A 24456-nucleotide genomic window follows, 5' to 3' on the forward strand; every position below is an offset into this window, starting at 1 on the left:
AGGTGCTACTGGACTCTTGCTCTTTTCTACTACTGTACCTGAAGAAGTGAGCTGTGGCTCACGAAAGCTCCTACCCTGCCAGAAAAATATTTTTATTATATCTTTAAGGTGCTACTGGACTCTTGCTCTTTTCTACTACTGTACCTGAAGAAGTGAGCTGTGGCTCACGAAAGCTCCTACCCTGCCAGAAAATATTTTTGTTAGTCTTTAAGGTGCTACTGGACTCTTGCCCTTTTCTACTACTGCAGACAGACTAACACGGCGACCCACTGTGCATTAAACTCCGAGGGTTTTATTTCCCCCAGCAAGCCACCAATCTCCACCCAGACCCCAACTACACTCCTTTGAAACCCCACACGCCAAGTGCGCATGCGCCTTCCCATCCCCGTCTGCGGAATCCAGCCGAGCAGGTATTCGCTTTTCCGGGCGCATGCGCGTCCTCCTCCGCCGCCGCCTGCGCTGCAGGTGCCGCTTCTCTCCCTCCTTCGCGCGCGGAGCGGCAGGCGCGCGTGCGCGCTGGCTCTGCAGGTGTGCCCGGGCTTTCCCCTCCTCCCGGTTTCGGGGCCGGGCGCGCATGCGCCGGCCGCCCTCTCCCTTTCCGCTGGGGCTGCAGGTGCCAGGAGGCGGCAGCAGGGCAGTGGCCCCTCCCCCCTCTTCCTCGGCGGCGCCTCGGAGGTCGGGCTCGCGGCGGCTCAGACTGAGGCGGGAGGCGGCAGGTGACGGAGGCGCTGAGGGGCGGCCGCTCTTCTCCTGCCGCATCCCCGAGCGAGCGGAGGGCTCGCCCACGGCATGAACCGGGTCCAGCGAGGCGGCAGCGGTGGGGGAAGCCGCGGCCTCGGCACTATGGAAGTGAAGAGCAAGGTGAGACCCCCCCCTTCCCGCCTGGGTTTTGGTCATGGAGTGTGTGTGTGTGTGTGTGTGTGTGTGTGTGGTGGGGGGGGTCGCATTCTGGTTTGATCTCTGAGAGGGATTCGGTTTGTGTGGAGATGGCAGAGGGTCGCATAATAGGAGGAACTACCTGCCTTTCACACTCTTTTATTATTATTATTATTATTATTTCTTTTTATACAAGCTTCAAATATATCTTTAGTTTAGTTCAAAAATATATATAGTTTCAAATATATATTTCTTTTTCTACACACATTGTTGGTATAACGTATTCTTTTCTTATTCCCTTCCACCCCACCCATCCCCCTCCCTAACCCCCCTCCTCCTCCTTGTAATTTTAAGTCTCTTAACCTGCCTTTCACACTCTTTTTTAATTATTATTATTTCTTTTTATACAAGTTTCAAATATATATTTAGTTTAGTTCAAAAATATATATAGTTTCAAATATATATTTTTCTACATACATTGTTGGTATAACGTATTCTTTTCTTATTCCCTTCCATCCCACCCATCCCCCTCCCTAACCCCACTCCTTCTCCTTGTAATTTTTAGTCTCTTAACCTGCCTTTCACACTCTCTTTTTATTATTATTATTTCTTTTTATACAAGTTTCAAATATATATTTAGTTTAGTTCAAAAATATATATAGTTTCAAATATATATTTCTTTTCCTACATACATTGTTGGTATAAAGTATTCTTTTCTTATTCCCTTCCACCCCACCCATCCCCCTCCCTAACCCCACTCCTTCTCCTTGTAATTTTTAGTCTCTTAACCTGCCTTTCACACTCTTTTTTTAATTATTATTATTTCTTTTTATACAAGTTTCAAATATATCTTTAGTTTAGTTCAAAAATATATATAGTTTCAAATATATATTTTTCTACATACATTGTTGGTATAACGTATTCTTTTCTTATTCCCTTCCATCCCACCCATCCCCCTCCCTAACCCCCCTCCTTCTCCTTGTAATTTTTAGTCTCTTAACCTGCCTTTCACACTCTCTTTTTATTATTATTATTTCTTTTTATACAAGTTTCAAATATATATTTAGTTTAGTTCAAAAATATATATAGTTTCAAATATATATTTCTTTTCCTACATACATTGTTGGTATAAAGTATTCTTTTCTTATTCCCTTCCACCCCACCCATCCCCCTCCCTAACCCCACTCCTTCTCCTTGTAATTTTTAGTCTCTTAACCTGCCTTTCACACTCTTTTTTTAATTATTATTATTTCTTTTTATACAAGTTTCAAATATATCTTTAGTTTAGTTCAAAAATATATATAGTTTCAAATATATATTTCTTTTTCTACACACATTGTTGGTATAACGTATTCTTTTCTTATTCCCTTCCACCCCACCCATCCCCCTCCCTAACCCCACTCCTTCTCCTTGTAATTTTTAGTCTCTTAACCTGCCTTTCACACTCTTTTTTTTATTATTATTATTTCTTTTTATACAAGTTTCAAATATATCTTTAGTTTAGTTCAAAAATATATATAGTTTCAAATATATATTTCTTTTTCTACATACATTGTTGGTATAACGTATTCTTTTCTTATTCCCTTCCACCCCACCCATCCCCCTCCCTAACCCCACTCCTCCTCCTTGTAATTTTTAGTCTCTTAACCTGCCTTTCATACTCTTACTGGACTATAGGGGTAGAAAAGGGCAAGAGTCCAGTAGCACCTTAAAGACTAACAAAACTATTTTCTGGTAGCGTATGAGCTTTCGTGAGCCACAGCTCACTTCTTCAGATACCTTCAGTATCTGAAGAATACCTTCGGTATCTGAAGAAGTGAGCTGTGGCTCACGAAAGCTCATACCCTACCAGAAAATAGTTTTGTTAGTATCTGAAGAAGTGAGCTGTGGCTCACGAAAGCTCATCCCCTACTAGAAAATAGTTTTGTCGGTATCTGAAGAAGTGAGCTGTGGCTCACGAAAGCTCATCCCCTACCAGAAAATAGTTTTGTCTGTATCTGAAGAAGTGAGCTGTGGCTCACGAAAGCTCATACCCTACCAGAAAATAGTTTTGTCGGTATCTGAAGAAGTGAGCTGTGGCTCACGAAAGCTCATACCCTGCCAGAAAATATTTTTGTCGGTATCTGAAGAAGTGAGCTGTGGCTCACGAAAGCTCATACCCTACCAGAAAATAGTTTTGTCAGTATCTGAAGAAGTGAGCTGTAGCTCACGAAAGCTCATACCCTGCCAGAAAATATTTTTGTCGGTATCTGAAGAAGTGAGCTGTGGCTCACGAAAGCTCATACCCTACCAGAAAATATTTTTGTCGGTATCTGAAGAAGTGAGCTGTGGCTCACGAAAGCTCATACCCTGCCAGAAAATATTTTTGTTAGTCTTTAAGGTGCTACTGGACTCTTGCCCTTTTCTACTACTGCAGACAGACTAACATGGCTACCCACTGTGAATTATCTTCATGGACTATAGGGGGTGCTGGGAGGGGGAAAATAGACGTGAGTGGTTTGGGGAGGGGGTTCATTTAATCTAAGGCTTGACCTTGCTGCCTGGTTTTTGTTTTGTTTTGTTTTTTGTAAGAAAGAGTATGCCTGCAAAGTGCCTCTGGGCATTTGTGGAGTGCCTTTCATTCCCCGATTAGTAACCTCAGCCAATTCCCCATGCACCACCCATCCACACTGGAAACTGGATGTAGGAATAACTCTGGAAGGGTAGCCCCGTTTGTGGATTCTTAACCTGCTCAGACTCACTACTTGTTTTGAGTAGTAAACATACAGATTCTGTTAAAGTGCCTCTGAGCATACGAGGAGTGTGAGATAGCTGTGTGACAGTATTCCAGTGGGGTATTTTGTGGGTCTTTAAGCATTGGATATTTTATCCAAACACAATTTGTTCATGAACGATCCTGCTGGATTAGAATGTTTTTAGTCTTTAAGGTGCCACAAGGTTCTTGTTTACTTTCGGATATAGGAAAGCTGTTAGGTCAGCACAGGAGACCACAATTCAATTTGGAGTTCTGTATCCTCTCTTCTAGAAACTCTTAAACAGGGGTGGGGAAACAGAGAATGATTATATGGTAAGGAGGAGAAGTAGTGCCAGATATGTTCTGCTGTCTTATTAACTGGAGAGGGGAAGAGGAATGTTCACATAGTAGCTCTATTTTGTACAGCGAACCCAAACTTCTTGCAAGGGCCTTAATTTTATTTTTCTTGTTACGAGGCATTTATTTGGGATTAAATGTTGGAAGGACCTTGAATATGAAAGGAAGGTGGTAGTCTTGCTTCTAGAATAAAATTGAGTACCGGTAATGAGTTTGAGTGACAAGAACTGTTAAAAATATGTGCTGAAAACAACTACTAACGCAAAGTCACTTAATGCCCATGACTTATCTGTTAACAATGCTTTTACATTTACAGGTTTCGAACTAGTAAAGGATCAAATTTCTGGCATTGTTTCAAAATATGTAGTGGGTGACTGCAGAAGCAAAGGTGCTAGTTATTCATAATTGGCATGAACGAATTGTGTGGGAGTTCACCTGTCTGATTTTCCATATCAGAGTATCGTCCTTTTTCGTACCTTATATAGACACGTATTTTTGTCCTCCTCAGGATCCCAAACCACAGTGGTAGATCATGAGCCACAAAATGGGCACTAAGAGGTGAAAAGGCAAATGCTTAATTTTTGGGGGGGGCAGTTGTGTTACTGTCACCGCTCCTCTACCGAGTATTGTCCAGTATTAGAACATACTCTGAAAAGGGGGGTTTGGGGTTGGTTAAAGATCTAGTTTACCTGGGGGGGTAGTAATTATTCAAAGCACCCATTGTATTGATATAACTCCAGTGCTGATTCTCTTATACATTAGCATAATGTCCTGTGGCATGACACAGTTGTTACCGATGCGGTACTTTGTGTGAAAGTTGATATACCAGAACATCAAAAGCTGCTATCAGTGACCATAAACAATTGTATTGGGGCAGGTGTACATTTCTAACCTGGTCAGTCTGTACAGGCTTCTGCACAAGTCACAGTTGTGTTTGTTAAGCACTTGCATCAAATCCTTTGGGGAGAAGGGATGCAGGAGATGCCATTTTGAGCACATGAAGTAGCATTTTGTTTTTCTGCAGTCCCTCAATTATTCAGCTATGGTAATTCATTTGTAACTCTGATGCTAATCGCCAAGGTACAGTAATGTAAGGGGGAGGGGCCGTGGCTCAGTGGTAGAGCATCTGCTTGGCGAAGTTCCCAGGTTCAATCCCTGGCATCTCCAGTTAGAGGGACCAGGCAAGTAGGTGATGTGAAAGACCTCTACCTGAGACCCTGGAGAGCCACTGCCAGTCTGAGTAGACAATACTGACTTTGATGGACCAAGAGTCTGATTCAGTATAAGGCAGCTTCATGTGTTCATGTGTCTTCCCAGATTACGCATCTTCCTAGTAGGAGAGATACTTAACTATAGGTTAAAGAGGTATACTATATTGTAAGGATAAAATTTTGGGGGAATCTTAGGTTGTTTTACAATGCAAATGTTTGTGGACTTTTTCAGAGTTTATGTAATTTAGCAAAATAATATAGGCTAGTTATGTTCATAGAAAATACTTACCCTGGGATGATTTTACAACCTTATTATGTCAGTGTGCACACCCTGGTATTCTGTTATAGATTAAAGTGTGTTTTCATTATTTGTACAGTCAAGCCACAAATTAAATAGGTTAGTTATGGTGCACCAATGCCTTATAAACAACAGGATGCGTCTTATCTCTAATTATGGTTGTAATGAGAGATTTTTTACCAGTAATTTAATGCTAATTGTTAACTGTGTGCAGATATCATTATACTGTTTTGCTCTTGTGTTTACCATTACTCTTAAACACCTCCAGCAAACCACTGTTCTGATGATTGTTTGGCATGGTAGTAATTTCTAAGCTTTATACTTAAAGTCGGCTTGAAGATGACAAACCTAGGAATGCAAAGGGGAGCCTCCTCCCTCATTCCTAGATGAAGTGGCCCCTAAAACCATATATTACTCATGACTCAGAGTTTCATATAAAACAAACCCTGCTCCCCTTCATGCTTATCTCTTTTTCCTCTCCCCAGTTATATCTCCACTATTCTCTTTTTAAAAGTGCTACATTTATCCATACACCAGCTTGTTCATATTTCGGCGAATAACAAGGTTGCTCAGATTTTACTATGTTTGGTTGTTGGTTTCTATTCTATGAAATTTAAGCTGGGATAAAATCTTGTCAAACTTTCACACTTGTCTCTGATTATTTTTGCTGTGGCAGACTGCTAACACAGCTACCTTAAGTGAGAAGTCTTTACTTTTCATTTATAGGGCTTAAATGACCACTGATGCTCAGTTAGCAAATATCTCTTCTTACCTTTATAACATGCTTACAGCATACTTTATAATGTGGCAGGTGTGTAGTTGTTGCTAGGAATCCTGAGAAGTAGTGCTGCTGTGAATGTTTGTGTGCTTGGGGGGTGTATCTCATTTCCCCAGCACTCAAGCAGCAATGTTTTTTCCTCTGGGAAGGCACTGGATTGCAGATACCTATGACTTGTTCCTGACAAATGACACAATGGGCATGCCTGTGTTTTAGGAACTTTTGGCACAGTTAATTTTTAGAAGTACTTTCTATTATACCACAAAAGTGTAGAGAAACTCATTTAGCATCTTTAAAAATTAAGGCACATGGCAAGGACAAACAGCATTGCTACTTCTGAAGCAACAATGTCCCACCATTGCTTGATCATTTAGCTTTTAAAATAATTTGTTCAAGCTATGCATGTGTCTCTCTGAAACAAATATTCCCTGGTTTGAGAGAAGCAGAGGAGAAAGCAAGATAGATCTTCACCATCTATATCTTCACCTCTTTCTTTATTCCAGGCAGGATATCTTAATGGACCAGGCTAGCACAAGAATAGCACTAAAGGTCAACTAGGGCCAGAAAGCCAGCGTGGTGTAGTGGTTAAGAGTGGTGGTTTGTAGCTGTGAACTCTGATCTGGAGAACTGGGTTTGATTCCCCACTCCTCCACATGAGCGGCGGAGGCTAATCTGGTGAACTGGATTTGTTTCCCCACTCCTACACACAAAGCCAGCTGGGTGACCTTGGGCAAGTTACACCTCTGTTAGAGCTCTCTCAGCCCCACCTACCTCACAGGGTGTCTGTTGTGGGGAGGGGAAGGGAAGGTGATTGTAAGCCAGTTTGATTCTCCCTTAAGTGGCAGAGAAAGCTGGCATATAAAAACCAACTCTTCTTCTTCACGTTTGCACCCCTCCCTTCTCTCGCTAAAGCAAAAGTGTCCTTTACTGCTCTGATCAATCTAATTGTCCAATTCTCACTCGGTATTTCTTACTTTGTATTATAATAATTGTAAACTATTAAACTGGATTTAGTTTAGGTACAATTAATTAACATTCTGAGAAAATAGGGTTGGATTCTGCTTAACAGAGGGCAATTTCCCTTCAATTTCAAAATTGCAAGCGAATAAATGTATGGCAACATGATAATTCCCTCAATGTGAAGGAAGTTACTTTTGCAGCTTTATTTACTTTATGATGTAAGGAGATGAAAAAACAGAATGACTCATCTGTTCTTCTCCTTTGCTGTATAATGTTAGCTGTGTTGTATGTAGAACAAAACTATTTACAGTAAATTCCTTATATTTAAATAAGTGTCCTTAGACCAGGGTGGAGTGCTGCAGCTAATTTTAAGTTCTCTTTGACATGTTAACAATATGTGATGATGGACTATGGTGTAAAGAATTGAGCCCTTTGTGGTTCTGTGACCAAAATACAGATAAAAATGGTAATTTCACAATCATGGAAGTTAATGAGAAACACACAGGCAAAAGGGGCGTGAACATATATTGTCGTAGTAGTTTGTAAGTGACACATTGGCTGTTACCGCACTAGGTATTCCCAGCGATGTATCAAGAGTTTGGAAATGTTATAAAAAACATCACTTTAAAAGGGTTTTTGGATGCCACGGTTAAAAAATGGTTGGAAGGCGTCTTCACAGCTAAAGGGGCCAAACAAAGTGCGAACAGTATTTTTTATAACAGTTTCAAACTGCTCTTAATACATCGGTGGGAATACATAGAAAGTGCGAACAGAATTTTTTATAACATTTCCAAACTCTTAATACATCGCTGGGAATACCTAGTTCGGTAACAGCCATTACCTTAAATGCCAAGAAGTTTATGAGAGTTGTTTCCTTCCTTCCACTAATATGTTGTAGATAGCTTAGCAAAAGTGTCACACAGCTTCCATCTTAAATTTCAAAAAATTTGTCACCTAGAATTGGTACTGTTAACTACTACTGAGCAATTTTCAAATGAAGCTCACTTAATTCAGGGTCTAAGATTTAACCCAAATGCCTTGAAATCTTTGTGTACACTGAGGTTTAAAGTAATCATGTTAAAATTGCCTGCCTGGTTAAATGGCCAGTTCTTAAGCTCCCCCCCCTTTTTTTTTTTTGCTGTCAAGTCACATCTGATTTATGTTGACACCTGGTGGGGTTTTCAAGGTAAGAGACGTTCAGAGGTGGTTTGCCTTTGCCTGCCTCCATGTTACAACCATGGTATTTCTTGGAGGTCTCCCATCCAAATGCTTGCCAGGGTTGACCCTGTTTAGCTTCTGAGATCTGACAAGATCAGGCTAGCCCTGTGGCGCAGAGAAGTGAGCTGCAGTACTGCAGTCCAAGCTCTCACGACCTGAGTTCAATCCCAGCGGAAGTTGGTTTCAGGTAGCTGGCTCAAGGTTGACTCAGCCTTCCATCCTCCATTCAGTAAAATGAATACTCAGCTTGCTGGGGGTAAAGTGTAGACTACCTGGGAAGGCAATGGTAAACCACCCTGTGAACATAGTCTGCCTAGTAAACGTTATGAAATGAAGTCACCCCATGGGTCACTAATGACCTGGTGCTTGCACAGGAGACTGCCTTTACCTTTTTAATACAGGCTGTACCCCAGAGAAATAGCTGTGTTTTTACTTCTGCCAAAATATTAGCGTGCTGTAGTGGAGAACCGGGTTTGATTCCCCACCTCCTCCACATGAAGCCTCCTGGGCGACCTTGGGCCGGTCACACTTTTCTCAGAACTCTCTCAGCTCCACCTACCTCACAAGGTGCCTGTTGTGTGGCGGGGAAGGAAAGGTGGTTTTAAGCTGCTTTAAGACTCCTTATGGTAGAGAAAAGGAAGATGACTCCAACTATGACGATTCCCTTAAGAAACGTTACATGAAAAATGGTTTTATTGTTGAATGTAGCTGTAACTTGTATACAAATGTAAGGCAACCCCCTCGTTTTTATGGCATACCTGTGAAAAAACGTCGTCTTGCATTTGAGTAAATACTGTAACAAAATCTTGTGACACCTTGTAAATGACTAACAAACTTACTGCAACATAAACTTTCTTGAACCAGAGTTCACTTTGTCAGAAGTATGCAGTGGACTCTGGCTCATGAAAGCTTATGCTGCAGATTCACTAGCCTGAAGTGTCACAAGACTTGGTCATTTTTACAGATTGTGTTACGCGCTATGGTAAGGCATAAAAAGGACCTGTGATGGTGATGTCTAGCAGAGGCATGAGCTTTTAGCTATATTAGCTTAGCCAGCCTTCACCAGTTTGAAAATAATTTTTTGTATGTGATTACCTATCCTAGCTTTTGATACTCTGGACCAAGGTCTGCTTGAACTTCAGCTTGAAGACAATCCTCTGGCATACCATAGCTTGGCACAGTGCGTTCCCGAGAAGTTCTGTAACCTCATTCTAGAAATGTAGGATTGGGTTGTTGCTTTGAATTGTTACGAATTTTATACTAGTCTCTGTTTTGTGACCTGAGTTATCTTGGCTTGAGTATTGGGATTCATAAGGTTGGTTGGTAGAATTATAACAAAACAGAAGTCCAGTGGCACCTTTAAGACTAAGCATTTATTCCAGCATGAGTTTTTTGAGAGTCAGAGCTCATTTGTTTGTTTTGCTTCAACAGACAAACAGCTACTTCTCTGGAATTGTGATAGAATAATGATTTTAAAACTCTGGCAGACTTTCACATAGTAGGATTTAACGTGACTGTAGAAGATCAGTCATGTGAATATGCTGTTGAATTCTCCTTCTGGCTGAGCTTTCCTAGTAAAAATAAATAATAAGTTGTGTAGAAAAATTGAGTACACACATCTGAAAATAAATTCTTGTGAAGTAGAGCCTCAGATTTGTTATTCTCTTCCCCTATGAACCATTAAGATGGGGCTGTCTACAAATTTAAGTAAATAAAATAGCTTGAATCTCTGCACATTACCCTTTTTAGATTACAAGTGTCAAAGATAAGGCTGTAGTATCAGCTCCTTTAAGCATCCCCAGAACAGCCTGCAGCACCCCACTACACAAATAATTGAGCAGTGTCTTCTGAGCTAGGACACTGATGCCTTAGTAAAGGAAATGGAGCCCTTTGGCGTTTCTGTTCAGTTAATGGTCTGGATTTCAACATATGTGGTAAGTAAATAAGGCCACCTGGCAGTACAGCAGTGTATGGATTTGGGTGGATAAAGCTATGGACTTCAGTCTCTGGATGTGCCTTTGATTTACAATTTTATTTTTATTTCAGTTTGGTGCAGAATTTCGTCGCTTTTCTCTGGAACGGTCCAAGCCTGGTAAATTTGAGGAGTTTTATGGATTACTGCAGCATGTGCACAAGATACCCAACATTGAAGTTTTAGTTGGCTATACAGACATTCATGGAGATCTCTTGCCTATCAACAATGATGACAATTACCACAAAGCAGTTTCTACAGCTAATCCTTTGCTAAGGATTTTCATTCAGCGAAAAGGTAAGCGTATGTCTAGTAGCAGCCTTCAGTGATCTAAGCATTGTCCCAGCAAGAGTTAAACCAAAGCCATTGCTTTATGTAGCTCAAAATAATCCTGTATCTTAATGTTAAATCTGCCCCCACCCCTGATCTGTGCTAAGACCACACTCAATTGAAGGGTGAGGAAAGTTGCATCATTATGTGTATTCCTGGTGGTGAATTGTTTCTGTAATTTCTCTCCAGTAAAAGTGTATCCTGTGACCAGGTAGTGTTGTGTAGTATTGTGTTCCATCGCACTGCATTTCCTGTACAGTACAGAGAAGAGCAAATTGGTAAACTGCCAGAAGTACCATTTAGAGAGTTCTTAGGAATAAATGTTTCTTAACTTCAAAGTCTTCACAAATTAAGTATAAACTTCTACTATTTTAGGTTTCATGTGAAAACATTTAATGGGTATTTTAACACTCCTTGCCAACTGCTACCCTCTGTATTCTCCACAAAAATACTTTTCAATGCTTAGCTTCATCTCTTCTTGTATAAAGCTGTCCCACACTCCTGCAAGTCTTATCTGACTATTTTCTCCTCCTGGACCATTTCACTGGCTTAAGTAGGAGAGGTACTGCCAGAAAGACAAGAAAGAAGGAAAGGAAACTAGGAAATCTGCAGTCTTTCACATGGGAGAGAGCCCCCCCCCCAAAAAAATATACCCATTAGGAACTGAATATTATGCTTTTCCTGCACACTGACCATAGGCAATGGCAAGGAATATAATACTTAACAGGCTTGGAAGCAAGGGATCAAGAATAAATATGGACATACAAAGGTGAACAACAGTCAGCACGGCTACTGTCTGGAAACACAACTGAGTGACAATGCAAAGGTTGGGGGATTATGAACAGAAGCAAATGTGGGAAGGGACAGAGCAGAAGGAGGTAGAAGGCAAGGGAAAGAAAGATTAGTCTAAGCCGGATAGGAAGCTCATCACTTGGCTCAGCCATTTTTATAGTCACATTTCTATACATACTCTCTCAACATTTGGTGCATTATAATGGTATGGAAAACCAGAGGGCTACCAATACAACATCCTTCCAAAGCACCTCTAGAATAATAAAACTCTTGGTGCCAATTTAAAGGTGAGGAAGAAGAGACACAGATGAAAATATGAAGGGGGAAAGTTCACCCTAGGCCTTTAACAAGGAAGTCTTGAAGACCTGCCAGTCCTCTTCAGGCATTATGTGACATGTACACCTACAAGTGTAAAAAATATGAATGTGAACCTAACTTTGAAATGTATATTGGCTGCAGCTCCCTTGTTCACCGTACACTTGATGGTGAGCCTAGGTCTTTTGCTGTGTAATGTGTTAAATGGTCCACAGACAGTGTTAGCATCCCCAGGCTGTGAATGATAGATCAGCACAAATAAATTTGCCAGGTGAAATCCCAGCGGCAGTTCAAGTATATACATAGCCTTTAAATAGTGGTACTGTATACTGCAGTCTCAAACACCCAGGGTTCTTGATTAAGAACAAGGGCTCTTTTATGGTTGTGAGAGATGCTGCCACAGTCTTATCTCTGATATTGCTGTGAGTTACAAATTATTATTTTTAAAAAAACATAAGTCGGTTCGTGGGATTGCAGTTGTGTGGAATAATAGACACACAGGTGCAGCGAGGATGGGTAGGTGACTGAAATTGCCCTTCTGCCTCTTCCAGAGCTGTGCTGGCAAAATGGAGAGGAGGGAGCAATTTCACCCCTTTCTGATTCCTCACTGTAGCTCACTCACCCACATGACTAACCTGAGTTCAAAAGGGGCTGTGGGGCGTGGGGGGGGGGAGTGGGGAAGATCTACAATCCTTGCGCAATGAGATTGTAGATCCATCCCTTTTTTACTGCTATTTTTTTAGCTCTCCACCCCACTTAGTATTCATAGAAAAATAAGATGCTAAGTTGTAAGAACTCTTGAAGCAGATGGATGCATTAGATCAGATTCAGCTGTGCTGCCTAAACCTTTTTCCAATAGCCATGACTAGAGCAGATAAACCATTTTGCTGGACTGGGATTATCACTTACATTTTAACACCATATGTGTTTCTGAGTCATTTACCTGACAGCTAGTACATGATGTAGTCAGCAACTTCTGTGAGATGCCTTAGGGACCGAGTTTCATAGACTGTCCCATCTTAATCACATCAGAAATGCTTTGTAGAAAATATACTGCTTTAAAAAAAACCTTCAAGAGTCCAGAAAGATTAAAGTTTTCCTCAGCTTAGACTTTCTATAGTTTCTAAATGGTGAGAGTTTGACAGCCAGTATGTCATAATGTACTAGTTCAGTCACTTAAACCATGACAGATTTATTATTTCTAAATGCTGAATATGTTTACTGGATTTTCATATGGTGAAAATGTGGCGTTGACTAATTTGTTCCCCGTGGTGTTTAATTTTTAAAGCAGCTTGTGGCAAATCTGAATCCAATCTGTTTTCTAAGATAGCTAGAAAAATGGGGGGGGGACCCTTTCAAGTCATGTTTGTATGCAACTGTGGTTTCTACCTCACTGAGCATTATTTGAAAAAACGCTTCAGTTTTTAGAGCTATATCTAGTACTTATGGTGTATAAGTTGAAATGTGGTAAGAGTTTAATATTATTTTGGCTGCATTGGATTCTTTGGTAGGTTAAAATGTATTTGTGGGTTTGTATGGGGTAAAAAGGAATGTTATGGCTATACTTCGGCAATTTTATCTAGAATCTGACCTCATGATACACAAGTTATTGTGTGTGGTGTTGTGATGAAAAAGCTTGTTGAAATTTCAGTATTCAAAGGACTAGCTAGCACATGCTTTATCTGCATAGAGTAAAATACTCTGCATTTAAAGGTTTTACAAAAGACTTAGAATTGGCACTAGAACTGACAATTCAGCAAATATAACCCATTTGTACAAGATTCACTTCTAGTTCAGTTGCAAAATACAGAGTTCTTGTGGCAAGCTCTGGTGTTTGAAGGTTTTAGTCTAAAATCCAAGGTATATATGCTGATACATGTGGGAGAATACATTCAGTAAAGGAGGAGAAGGGGTATATTGCATAGTACAGGAGGCTGGAACCTTCACTAGGACCTAGAAAGTGGAGTACTCTATTAAAATGTTAAATTTATGAATATAATTATATTGTATTTAAAATATATAACCCTGAAAGCAGAGGTTCTCAGTGTGTGTACCTCATGCCACACTAGGTGGCTAGATTCCTTTCAGTCTTAGCAGAGTTCTAAACTTTTGTCTAGAAGAGCTAGTATATGCAAGTATTTGTGGAACAAGTGCAGTGATTGTGCTTTGCAAGTGAATAACCAGTTTGAGTTTAAACCCTTCACAATGCAAATGAGTGTGTACATAATCGCTTTCAATCTATGGAGTTCCAAGGTCAGTGCTTTCTGAAGAGATGTGACAGGTGTAATTGTGCTTTTCTAATGGCTGTACTGCATGCTTTCTGAGTAGCTGAGTAACTGGCAACCATGGATAGACAAAAGAGCACAATTCTGTTTTGCTGCAAAATGTTTGTGTGCATGATAAAGGATCTTGTGTGTATTCGGCCCTAGGAACTGGTCCAAGAAAAGCTTTAGGTAACACCTCCTTCTGTAGTTCTCACATGGCAACACGCTGACTCAGTTTCACACCAGTGAATCTACTTATTAAAAGCAGCTCACCCTTGTGCCGTGTAGGCATTCAGCTTATTTATGGTTAACACTCATTTGTGGTTTGTTGCCAAAAGGTTTTCTCTGCAGTTGTAAACTGATTAGTTGATGTCAGAACAATGGTGCCTTTGTACCGAGAGATATGGCTTTAAAGAACTGAAGGGCTTTTGAGTGGTTAAACAGTCATGCTGCCTGGCTGAGTTTATGAAAATCAGTTTTATGTTCCACACGTTCTTCCTTTGGTATGTATTTGTGACCCAGTCTTTAAGCCAGTGTCCCTTGGAACCATAGGTGACGCATCTGCCGCCATGCCATAAAACCCTCATGTTGTCTGTCTACCCAGATTGGTTGCAATGCTTTGTCCTGAATAGGAGTTTCATAGCAAACTGTGTTAAATCATTATTTAGAACTGGAGGGAAATGCTGAGTGAGAGAATTAAAAACAGGGTATGCCCTGAATTAGAAGGCTGTAGTTAGGGATGCCAACCTCCAGGTAATAGCAGGAGATCTCCTGCTATTACAATTGATCTCCAGCTGATAAGAGATCAGTTCACCTGGAGAAAATGGCCGCCCTGGCAACTGGACTCTATAGCATAGAAGTCCCCCCTCCCCAAACCCCGCCCTCCTCAGGCTCTGCCCCAAAAATCTCCCGCCATTGGCGAAGAGGGACCTGGCAACGCTAGCTGTAGGTGTCATGGTTGAACTTCTAAGAAGGGGGTGAGAAGACAAATATTTTAGAGTGTTTTAAGAAAACTGGTGAGAAGTTTTGTTTATTTTCTGGAAGAGCAGCTGTTGCTCAGCTGGCATTTTTCTTCATAAAATAAGTCCTGATTCCCGAGGCCACCTAATCTATCATTTATACCTTACCATATCATGCCTCTAGCAGTGTAGTCATTGCATTGCTTTCATTTTGTTTGGAAATGTTGAACATGCACACAAAGAAATCACATGACTTGGGTAACTTCATCTCACTTTCAAGTGCACTGCTGCATTTTTAAAATTGCTTCCTGATAAGCACCTTATCTGCGTTTCACAGTGAAATCCCTTAGGGGTGTGTGTGTGTGTGTGTGTGTGTGTGTGTATGTATATATATAATCTCAAGAATATGAAAATCCTTTAGCACATATAAACTACCTAATGTGTCTTAAACCAAATGCTAAATAAAACCAAGAAGTTAAAGATGTATTTTTTTTTACTTTTATCTCACCTTATTTTTTTTTAGTTATGTTATTGAAAGGAAACCAATTATTCATCAAGGCAAGTAGTAAGTGAACTTTCAACCTGGGCTGAAGCTGAACGCTGGAAACACGTTTTATAATAGCTGTTTTAACTTTAACCTGGGTTAAAAATTCTCTCATCTAGTACTGCCTTGGGATAGTTCTCAAAACATTCAGTAGCTTGTTTCATATGCACTCATGTTATACCTTTCATTTGTTGAATAACATGATATGTAGAGATCTGTGGTTTCAATTTCACAGTGCTGGAGGCAAATATTCACTCTTGGTTGAAAGGGGTTCCAAAATTGTACTTAAACTGTTCTAGGAAAAAAAACATTAATAATGTAAACACTTAAATTGAGCATTAACTTTGCTACTGGGGTACAAACCAATTTTAAGTCTAGGAATCTAGGCCACAGTCACACTGCAGAGGATCTCACTAATCCAGTGAATGTGTGTTTGTGTTGAGAGCTGCAGTTTTCTTCTTAAGCTTCTTGGAGAAATATGTTGTGTAATTTGTAAGACAGAGTAGCAGGCGGGACTTTTTGATGGTGGATTCTTTCCTAATATTCTTCTGCTCTTCCACATGCCCATTCCTTCTACTCATATACTTTCACTTGTTCTTTCCATATTTATTCTTTCTGCTCATATACATGTGCAATAGGGTTGCCAACCTCTGAGATTAGCTGGAGATCTCCTGCTATTACAACTAATCTCCAGCCGGAGATCAGTTCACCTGGAGAAAATGGCCGCTTTGGCAATTGGACTCTGTGGCAATGAAGTCCCTCCCCAAACCTCACTCTCCTCTGGCTCCGCCCCAAAAAACTCCCACCAGTGGCAAAGAGAGACCTGGCAACCTTAATATGCAAGCACACATTTTTGCTAACAGAATGACTAGCAAATGGCAAGAGTGCAAATACAGGAGATATGCTGGTAGATGTTTACATTGATTTTTGACACTCCAGTACTATTCTGGGCCTCATAAGGATGACTGTTTTCTTTCTTAGCATGAGTTGTGTTGATTCCTAGAAATGCAGATAGGCTGGAAAAAAAGATTGTGGGTTGGTGTAATGTCAGTGTCATTTGACGTTCATGGCTCTGTAAAGAAGAGAAAAACAATGGTATTACCCAGTTGAAGCGGTTCTGAGGCAGAGGTACACACTTCAAACACCATAATAGTCCTCAGCTGGTGCTCAGTGGGCGTCAGCCAAACCTGGCCCCCACATCTGAGCCTGATCTACTGCAAAATTTCTGCTTGCAGTAGAGCTCTTACGCAACTGGAAATGGAAGAAAAGATTCTGGCAGCCACTTGGACAACGTCAAACTTACTGTATCCTCACTTGTTTCTGCTTTTCTCAAGATTTTGTGCACCTGATTTCTGGGCGCTATATTATATAGGGGAGGAAAGCTCTAGGTGTTGCATAAGATCTTACACAAGTGGAACTGTACTAAGTCCATTTATGTTTCTGTTTGTGCATTGCTGGATCCAAGCCCAGGTCTAAACTCCAAAACCAAACCTTAAAAGGTAAAGGTCCCCTGTGCAAGCACCGGGTCATTCCTGACCCATGGGGTGATGTCACATCCCGACGTTTCCTAGGAAGACTTTGTTTACAGGGTGGTTTGCCAGTGCCTTCCCCAGTCATCTTCCCTTTACCCACAGCAAGCTGGGGACTCATTTTACCGACCTTGGAAGGATGGAAGGCTGAGTCAACCTTGAGCCGGCTACCTGAAACCGACTTCTGTCGGGATCAAACTCAGGTCGTGAGCAGAAGCTTAGACTGCAGTACTGTAGCTTACCACTCTTACTTACCACGGGGCTCCTTAAAGACGTAAAATCTACACTTTCCCCAGGACTCAGCAGAGATTTCCTGTTCTGCCCACATTCTGAGCTCAGAGTACCCCCCCAAACACACACACATACCTCTAGCTGGGTGCTAAATGGAGTGTAACTAGAGGCTTCAGGGGTGTGAGGAAGGAGGTATCAGAATGCAGATTTCTCAGATGAGAATGTCAGAATGCTGACTCAGCGGTCTGATCCTCTCTCCCTACCCCCTTGAAAGCCTCTGGCCACACTCTAAAGCAGCATTTCTCAACCAGGGTTCCCTGGAATGCTGGGGTTCCGCGAGAAATAGTGATGAATAGGCTAATCATATGTAAATCATGTGTAATCATATGTAGGGGTTCCCTGAGACATGAATATTATTTCAAGGGTTCCGCAAGGGTAAAAAGGTTGAGAAACGCTGCTCTAAAGGATGGATGTGGCTAGAAGCTTGACGGGGATCAGAGTGGCTACTCTAAACCCTACCTAAGAGCAGAGAAACCTCTGCATCTAGTCTCTCTCTGTGTGTAATGTGCCGTCAAGTCACAGCCGACTTATGGCAACCCCAGGAAGGGGCTCTCAAGGCATATGAGAAGCAGAGTTGGTCTGCCGTTGCCTTCCTCTGCAGTGTCTTCCGTGGTGGTCTCCCTTCCAAGTACTGGCCCTGCGTAGCTTCTGAAATCTGATGAGATCGGGCTATACCATGCCGCCTTCCCTCCTTTGCACCTAGTCTACAGGTCTGAAAATCCATGTTTCATACAAATGTTGTATAATGAACAGTACAGAGCAACTACAGAATTACAATAACTGAACCGTCTTTAGGCGTCTGGTTTCTTTTTGTAAGCACTGAAAGAATACAAATTTAGTACCCTATGTACAATTACAAGTGGCCAATTAAGAATAGCTTGTACTATTAATGAAGGGTGCTTCTTCTTATGGGGACAATGTGGAAGTTTTGGGTTGCTGAAAGTACTGTAACTTTGCTCCTCATCTCTACCCAACAGACTTATTATTTCAACTTCTACCCCACTCTCCCCGGCCGTTTAGCTTATCTTAGCCCCTTAACTTACGGTATCTTATTGCTGGGGTTGCCATAAGTAGGCTGTGACTTGACGGCACTTTACACACACACAGCCCTTTAGCTTATCTTAGAAAAACTGAGGGAGGCTGCGTCCAAAAGAGGGTATTTACACAAGAAATCATATGACCTATTGAAAGGAGGTGAAATATATTTCAAAATCTGAAGAAGTGAGCTGTGACTCACGAAAGCTCATACCCTGCCAGCAATTTTGTTAGTCTTTAAGGTGCTACTGGACTCTTGCGCTTTTCCACTGCTACAGGCAGACTAACATGGCTACCCATCATGATCTGTTTCACAACACAGATCTCTTGGCCCAGACTTAGGGTTGCCAACCTCCAGGTGGGGCCTGGAGATCTCCTGGAATTACAACCAATCTCTGGACCGCAGGTATCAATTTCCCTGGAGAAAATAGCTGCACTGGAGGGTGAGCTCCGTGGCATTATACCACTGAGGTCCCTTGCTTCTCCAAATGCCTTCCTCCTCAGGCTGCACTCCCAAATCTCCAGTTTTCCAACCCAGAATTTTCTAACTCACAGTCGTCAACGCTGCCCAAACTGCTGAAGTTTTTTTGGTTTGTTTTTTGAAGAAGTTATATTAACAGAAAGACCCCAGACACATTGGGTGCATTTTTTTAAAGTCCATAAAGACATAGCAGATCGCTGGAGAGTATTGTAAATGCCTGTTTTTCAGAAGACAGTGCTTGGGTGGAAAGGGGGAGAGGCCCTTTTGAAAACAAACATATTAATAAAGGGAGAAATCTCACTGTTGCAAGTTTTTCTGTGAGGGAATCCGAATGATACAGCTTAGTCCAGAGAGTAGCTGGCCCCCTCCCCCCAGGCAGGAAATGTCTCGGCTGTATCTCAGGAGCTTGTATCACAAGCCCTTGGATGCAACAGAGATTTGGGGGGGGGGGAGTGTCAAATGTCTGCTCTCTACACCTCAAAAATTACTTAGGATATAACGGTGACTGGTGCAACCACAAGGTGTCCCATTTATCTCCAGTCAAGATTTGTCATGGCCCATGTAACTACTATATTCTTATGATTGTTAGCCACTCTGAGCCTAGCTTCAGCCGGGATATAGAGCGGGATATAAGACTAATAATAAATAAAAATAAACTGTTATGAAGAGGAAAGCTTGACAGCAGGGTCAAAGTGCCATGCAATGAGGGAAGCACAAGGTGTGATGTAATTATGTAAAATTCAAATAGTCAAGCTAAACAAGAGACCATTCACAACTGAGCTGTAAAGGATGGTGATGCAACTGGGATTGCTCAAATGCAATTTACATTGCCTTCTGAGGGAGGATCAGCAAATAAAAACTTTTGAGAATTTTCAGCCTAATGCAATAAAACGCTATTGAAGGATTTGGCAAGCTTAAAATTGGTAATACTCAGTGTTTTATTGTGTCTGTAAAAAATATGACTAACATGCAGCTAGTGCCAATATGATTTTTGTAAAATCAAAGTTCATTTAGTGGTACCAGTGTGCATCATACATTCAAATAGTGAGAAAAATACTGACATTTGACTTATTAAAACATGTTCTTGTTAAAATCATGTTGCATAAAGGTTAATTAGAGAATACGTAATCATCACAAAAGTAGACATTGCAGACAGCTCATGACAACATTGTCCTACAATAAAATCAGTTTCAAGTTGGCAAATTTAGTTTTTGTAGTTTCTTAAAGGTTTGTAAAAGTTTGCTGCCTCTAACATCTCAAGATATTTGGCTTAATCTGTATTCATTGTTTTGACACAACACCAAAAACCTCTGAAGTTTACATTGTATTTTAACCATAACAGTAATCCTCTTGTCTTTGAGCTAATAAGTACCGTATAGTGAAACCAATATACATTTCAAGTTCTACAAGTTCACTAATTTGCCTTTTCTGATGGTATCTGGCATTTATTCTCTAGCAGGTTTTCTTACTCCTGCTACCATGTTCCTTGTAGAGGGGTGTGTATGTCCTAATCTGACTAGCTGGGATTGTAAAAGAAGAGCAGTATCGGCCTTTGTGAATTGTTTGTAGATTTATTGGTCAAGTGTATTGATTTAAGACTGATTTAAAATCAGTTTTGCCATTGGTGGCCCTTTTGTGTGTCCTAAATAATGCATAGTAAGGAAGCAACCTTAAATGATGCATAGTAAAGCGACAACACCATATACTTCTATCTAGGAATAAGCCCCATTAATCATACATAGGTCTTGGCTAGAAAACAATACATTAAAACCAAATAGGTATTCTGTTGGATTTCTGTTTGGCTTTTTGAGTGTACAGTCCTCCAAGAGACAGCATTTTTATTTTTCTCCTCTTTACCCCAATTCACAGTATTTCAGTCCCCTGCTGTTGCTGTTTCCACTGGTGGCTTCAGAAGGGCTGCTGCTGAGTGGTACAAGCTTTTAGCCCCTTTCTTCCAGGATTTAGGAGTCTTTATGGTCCTGGAAATCAATCAGGGAGGCATCTGGTGTTGTTCAGCTGCAGATGTTGGAACAGTCGTTGGAACAGAACCTTTATATGATGCAGGAGGGGGAGACCCAGTGGTTCTTATTTATGCCCTTTATGAACGGAGTATGCACTTTCAAACACGACCCATAATCTTTAGCAGCATAGCAAATACTTTGGCAGACAAAACGATTTGTAAATGATTGCCTGAAGGTTTGAAAGCCATACTGTTTTGAAAGCTGACTGGACTTCCAAGTTAAAATGCCACTTGGAAGATACTTGACTTTTTTGGGGAGTGGGCTTTTATTCCATGCAGAGTGGCAAGCAGGTTGTATTTATTTTACTTATTTCACTTATACCTTGGCTTTCTCCCCAAAGGGGACCTAAAGTGGCCTACATCGTTCTCCTCTCCTCCAGTATATTATCACAACAACCCTGAGAGGGTAGGTAGGTTAGGCAAAGAATATATGGCTGCCCCAAGGCCACCCAACAAGCTTCCATGGCAGAGTGGGGATTTAAAGCTGGATTTCCCAGATCCTAGTCCGACATTCCAACCACGCTGGCTCTAACACAGACACTTTCTCACTAGTTTGCTGTGATAACTGTAGGCATTCGGACAACCTCTGGCAAGTGTCGAAGCAGTTCATGAGCAGATTTAAAAAAATGAACCCCCAAAGTAGTCAAGTTGGTTGATCATGAGAAAGGAACTTCAGCAGTGTGGTCTGTTTTTTGCAGGCTTTATGAAGAAAAAATGCAGATGTCTTAGAGAAGCAAGCTTCCCCTTCTGAACCCATGACAAACCTGTTAAGAGTAGAATGAGAGATTCTGAGGATGATGGCAGACTCTATAGGAGTGCTGGCCGATTATACCATTGTGTACTGGACATCTCAAATATTAGTTCAAAGAAATGTCATTCTTTGGATGAAGACCTAAGGGGTTGTATGCTACAAAGAGATTTGCCCACATGATAGTTATTGTGCTTTTTAAACTGTGAAGATCTATAGCTTATAGTTGCCAAATTAAGTATTGGTATGTACATTCAGTTATTTGAAGAATTTGAATAAGGCTTTTAACCACAACAAACCATTATTTTTCATTCTTCTGCAAACAGCTATTTAGCACTTTTCATGTAGAGCATTATAGCTCCTAAACATGGCCTTTCAGTTTTACTTCCAGGGCATTTGGGAGAAACCCTTTGTTAGCAGTATCTTTGTATTAAAATATGTTACTTATTCAGTCTGTTGCCAGTCGTTTTACCTACTCTGAATGAGGGGCAGGGAAGAGAGCTTGTGGAATGGTATTCATTTTCAAGAGATTAAAACCAGGTCATCTGGCTACTGTCCAGAGATTTGGCAGCAGTAGGTTCACTGGCTATTTGCCCTTCCTCATTCTTTTTATTCTAATGCACTGCAACTTGAGAACAGAAAAATGTAACACAGAGAATTACGTTTTGACTAAAGAATTCTAAGTGCATATGTCCTACACCATTGACAGTTCTTTAAAATGCTTTTGAGTAGTGTGTTTTTCCAGTTTTAACATTTCTGCTATAGAGAAATCTTAGAGCGAGGACATTCTGATCTAGAGCCATGTGCCAAATTGCCCATGTGCCCCCCCCCCCCAAGCACAGGCATATGCAGTCTCTTGTCATGCTTGCATATGGAAATGCATTTTTACAAATAGAAATGCTTGCCTTTTGAACTCGCTGTGAGGTGTTCCTCACCTGTGACCTATAATTTAATTGCTACCCTTGCTCTTCCCTAGCTGTTTCAAATTTGGCCTTAGAATATAGCGGTACCAGGTAAACGGGAAGAAAAACAATGCATGCTGGAAAGTATTTATTGAACGTTTTGGGGTGGGCTGAGATTGGGTTTCATTTTGCACTGTCAAAATGACTAACATGAGGCTTCCTCTTTTTGCAGAAGATGCAGACTACAGTGCCTTTGGAACAGACACCATGACAAGGAAGAAAAATGTCTTATCGAATGTCTTGCGCCCAGATAACCATAGGAAAAAGCCACACATTGTAATCAGCATGCCACAAGATTTCAGGCCAGTGTCTTCTATTATAGATGTGGACATTCTTCCAGAAACGCACCGCAGAGTTCGGCTTTATAAGTATGGAACTGAAAAACCTCTCGGATTTTATATACGGGATGGTTCCAGTGTCAGAGTGACTCCTCACGGGCTAGAGAAAGTACCTGGGATTTTCATATCCAGGCTTGTTCCTGGAGGCCTGGCTCAAAGCACAGGCCTTCTGGCAGTCAACGATGAGGTTCTGGAGGTGAATGGTATAGAAGTTTCAGGAAAGAGCCTTGATCAGGTTACAGATATGATGATTGCAAACAGTCGAAATCTGATAATTACTGTGAGACCAGCAAACCAGAGGAACAATGTTGTTAGGAACAGTCGGACTTCTGGTAGCTCAGGACAGTCTACAGATACCAGCCTTCCAAGTTACACTCCAAGTACAGTGCCGATCTACCAGCCAGAAGAGGAAGACAGTGATGAAGACGATATCATTATTGAAGATAATGGTGAGCCACAGCAAATTCCAAAAGCTGCTCCTTCCAGTGAGAGTCTGGATTCGCTGACACATTCTGAATCCCATCATGAATCGATGCAAAATGGCTTCATTCCTTCTAGAGAAGCTAACTTATATTGTTCAACGGGCAGCATTAACATGGAGTATGAAATGCAGGACTCAGACCGAAAGTCCTTAGAAGAAGATGGGACTATCATAACATTGTGAAATTATATTGATGTATTTTTGGTTGAAATGAAGAGGCCATAACAATTTTTTACTTGGCTGTATACCTGTAGTACATACCTCTCAGTTACCATACTCCAGTTGCTGTATTTCCTTCAGAATGGAGTTGAGATACATACGTTATGATTTTCAGTATCTCTTTCCTTTTGGCATCTTTCTGTGTGTACATGTTTTGGAACATGAGCTGCTTCTTATGATTTCAAGGTAGGATTGTACTCCCATGACTAAAAATTAATGCAGGTGTGTTCTGTTGTCCAACTTTCAATGAACGTTGCCAACTTTGAGGTGAAGTGTGAGATCTGAGAAGGAGGTTCACTGTCCATGGGTTCTCCTGCAGTCTGATTGCATGTGTTGTCATTCATGGAACAAATCTGCACAATCATAGTTGTGAGTGTTTTTTCCCCCCTGGGAATCATGTGAGAACCAGCCTGGAGCAGCTTATTTGAGCATAAGAATGTTAATGAAACAAAATAGGCATGAGCTTACTGCCGTTTTTAGCTCTTCCTGTTCCAATAATTTGTTGTGTAATCAGTAGATTATGAAAAGCTTAATGATAATGGGTTGATTGACTTAAGTTGTTATAAAATTGAACTAAATATTTACAAAAAGATGGGAATTATCGGTTACTGAAGTGTTGGATGCTGAGTGGTGTACCTGTTCTTTGTTGTTAGTGCTTGACTTTATGTGATCTACTACTGGAGGGATAAATTTCCATTGCCACTTCATGTGGGTTAGACTCATCAAAAGCAATGAAGTTGCTTG

General features: G+C 41.0%; 1 protein-coding gene across 1 annotated transcript; it reads left to right on the top strand.

Moving 5' to 3' along the window:
• The first annotated feature begins 750 nt into the window (after positions 1 to 750).
• PARD6B (par-6 family cell polarity regulator beta) lies at positions 751 to 23774 on the top strand. The gene is made up of 3 exons (XM_056844611.1): positions 751 to 861; positions 10479 to 10701; positions 22847 to 23774. Exons 1-3 carry the CDS (start codon positions 790 to 792, stop codon positions 23674 to 23676), a joined length of 1125 nt encoding a protein of 374 aa, XP_056700589.1. The 5' UTR covers positions 751 to 789; the 3' UTR covers positions 23677 to 23774.
• The last annotated feature ends 682 nt before the right edge of the window (positions 23775 to 24456 follow it).

Source organism: Euleptes europaea, chromosome 2 (genome assembly GCF_029931775.1).
Source record: "Euleptes europaea isolate rEulEur1 chromosome 2, rEulEur1.hap1, whole genome shotgun sequence".
NCBI classification, from domain to species: domain Eukaryota; kingdom Metazoa; phylum Chordata; class Lepidosauria; order Squamata; family Sphaerodactylidae; genus Euleptes; species Euleptes europaea.

Excerpts from the sequence above, each read along its gene's own strand:
- PARD6B (XM_056844611.1), top strand. The coding sequence starts at position 790 with ATGAACCGGGTCCAGCGAGGCGGCAGCGGTGGGGGAAGCCGCGGCCTC. Across the intron at positions 862-10,478 it reads CTATGGAAGTGAAGAGCAAG|TTTGGTGCAGAATTTCGTCG; the intron begins GTGAGACCCCCC and ends TTTTTATTTCAG. Across the intron at positions 10,702-22,846 it reads GATTTTCATTCAGCGAAAAG|AAGATGCAGACTACAGTGCC; the intron begins GTAAGCGTATGT and ends CTCTTTTTGCAG.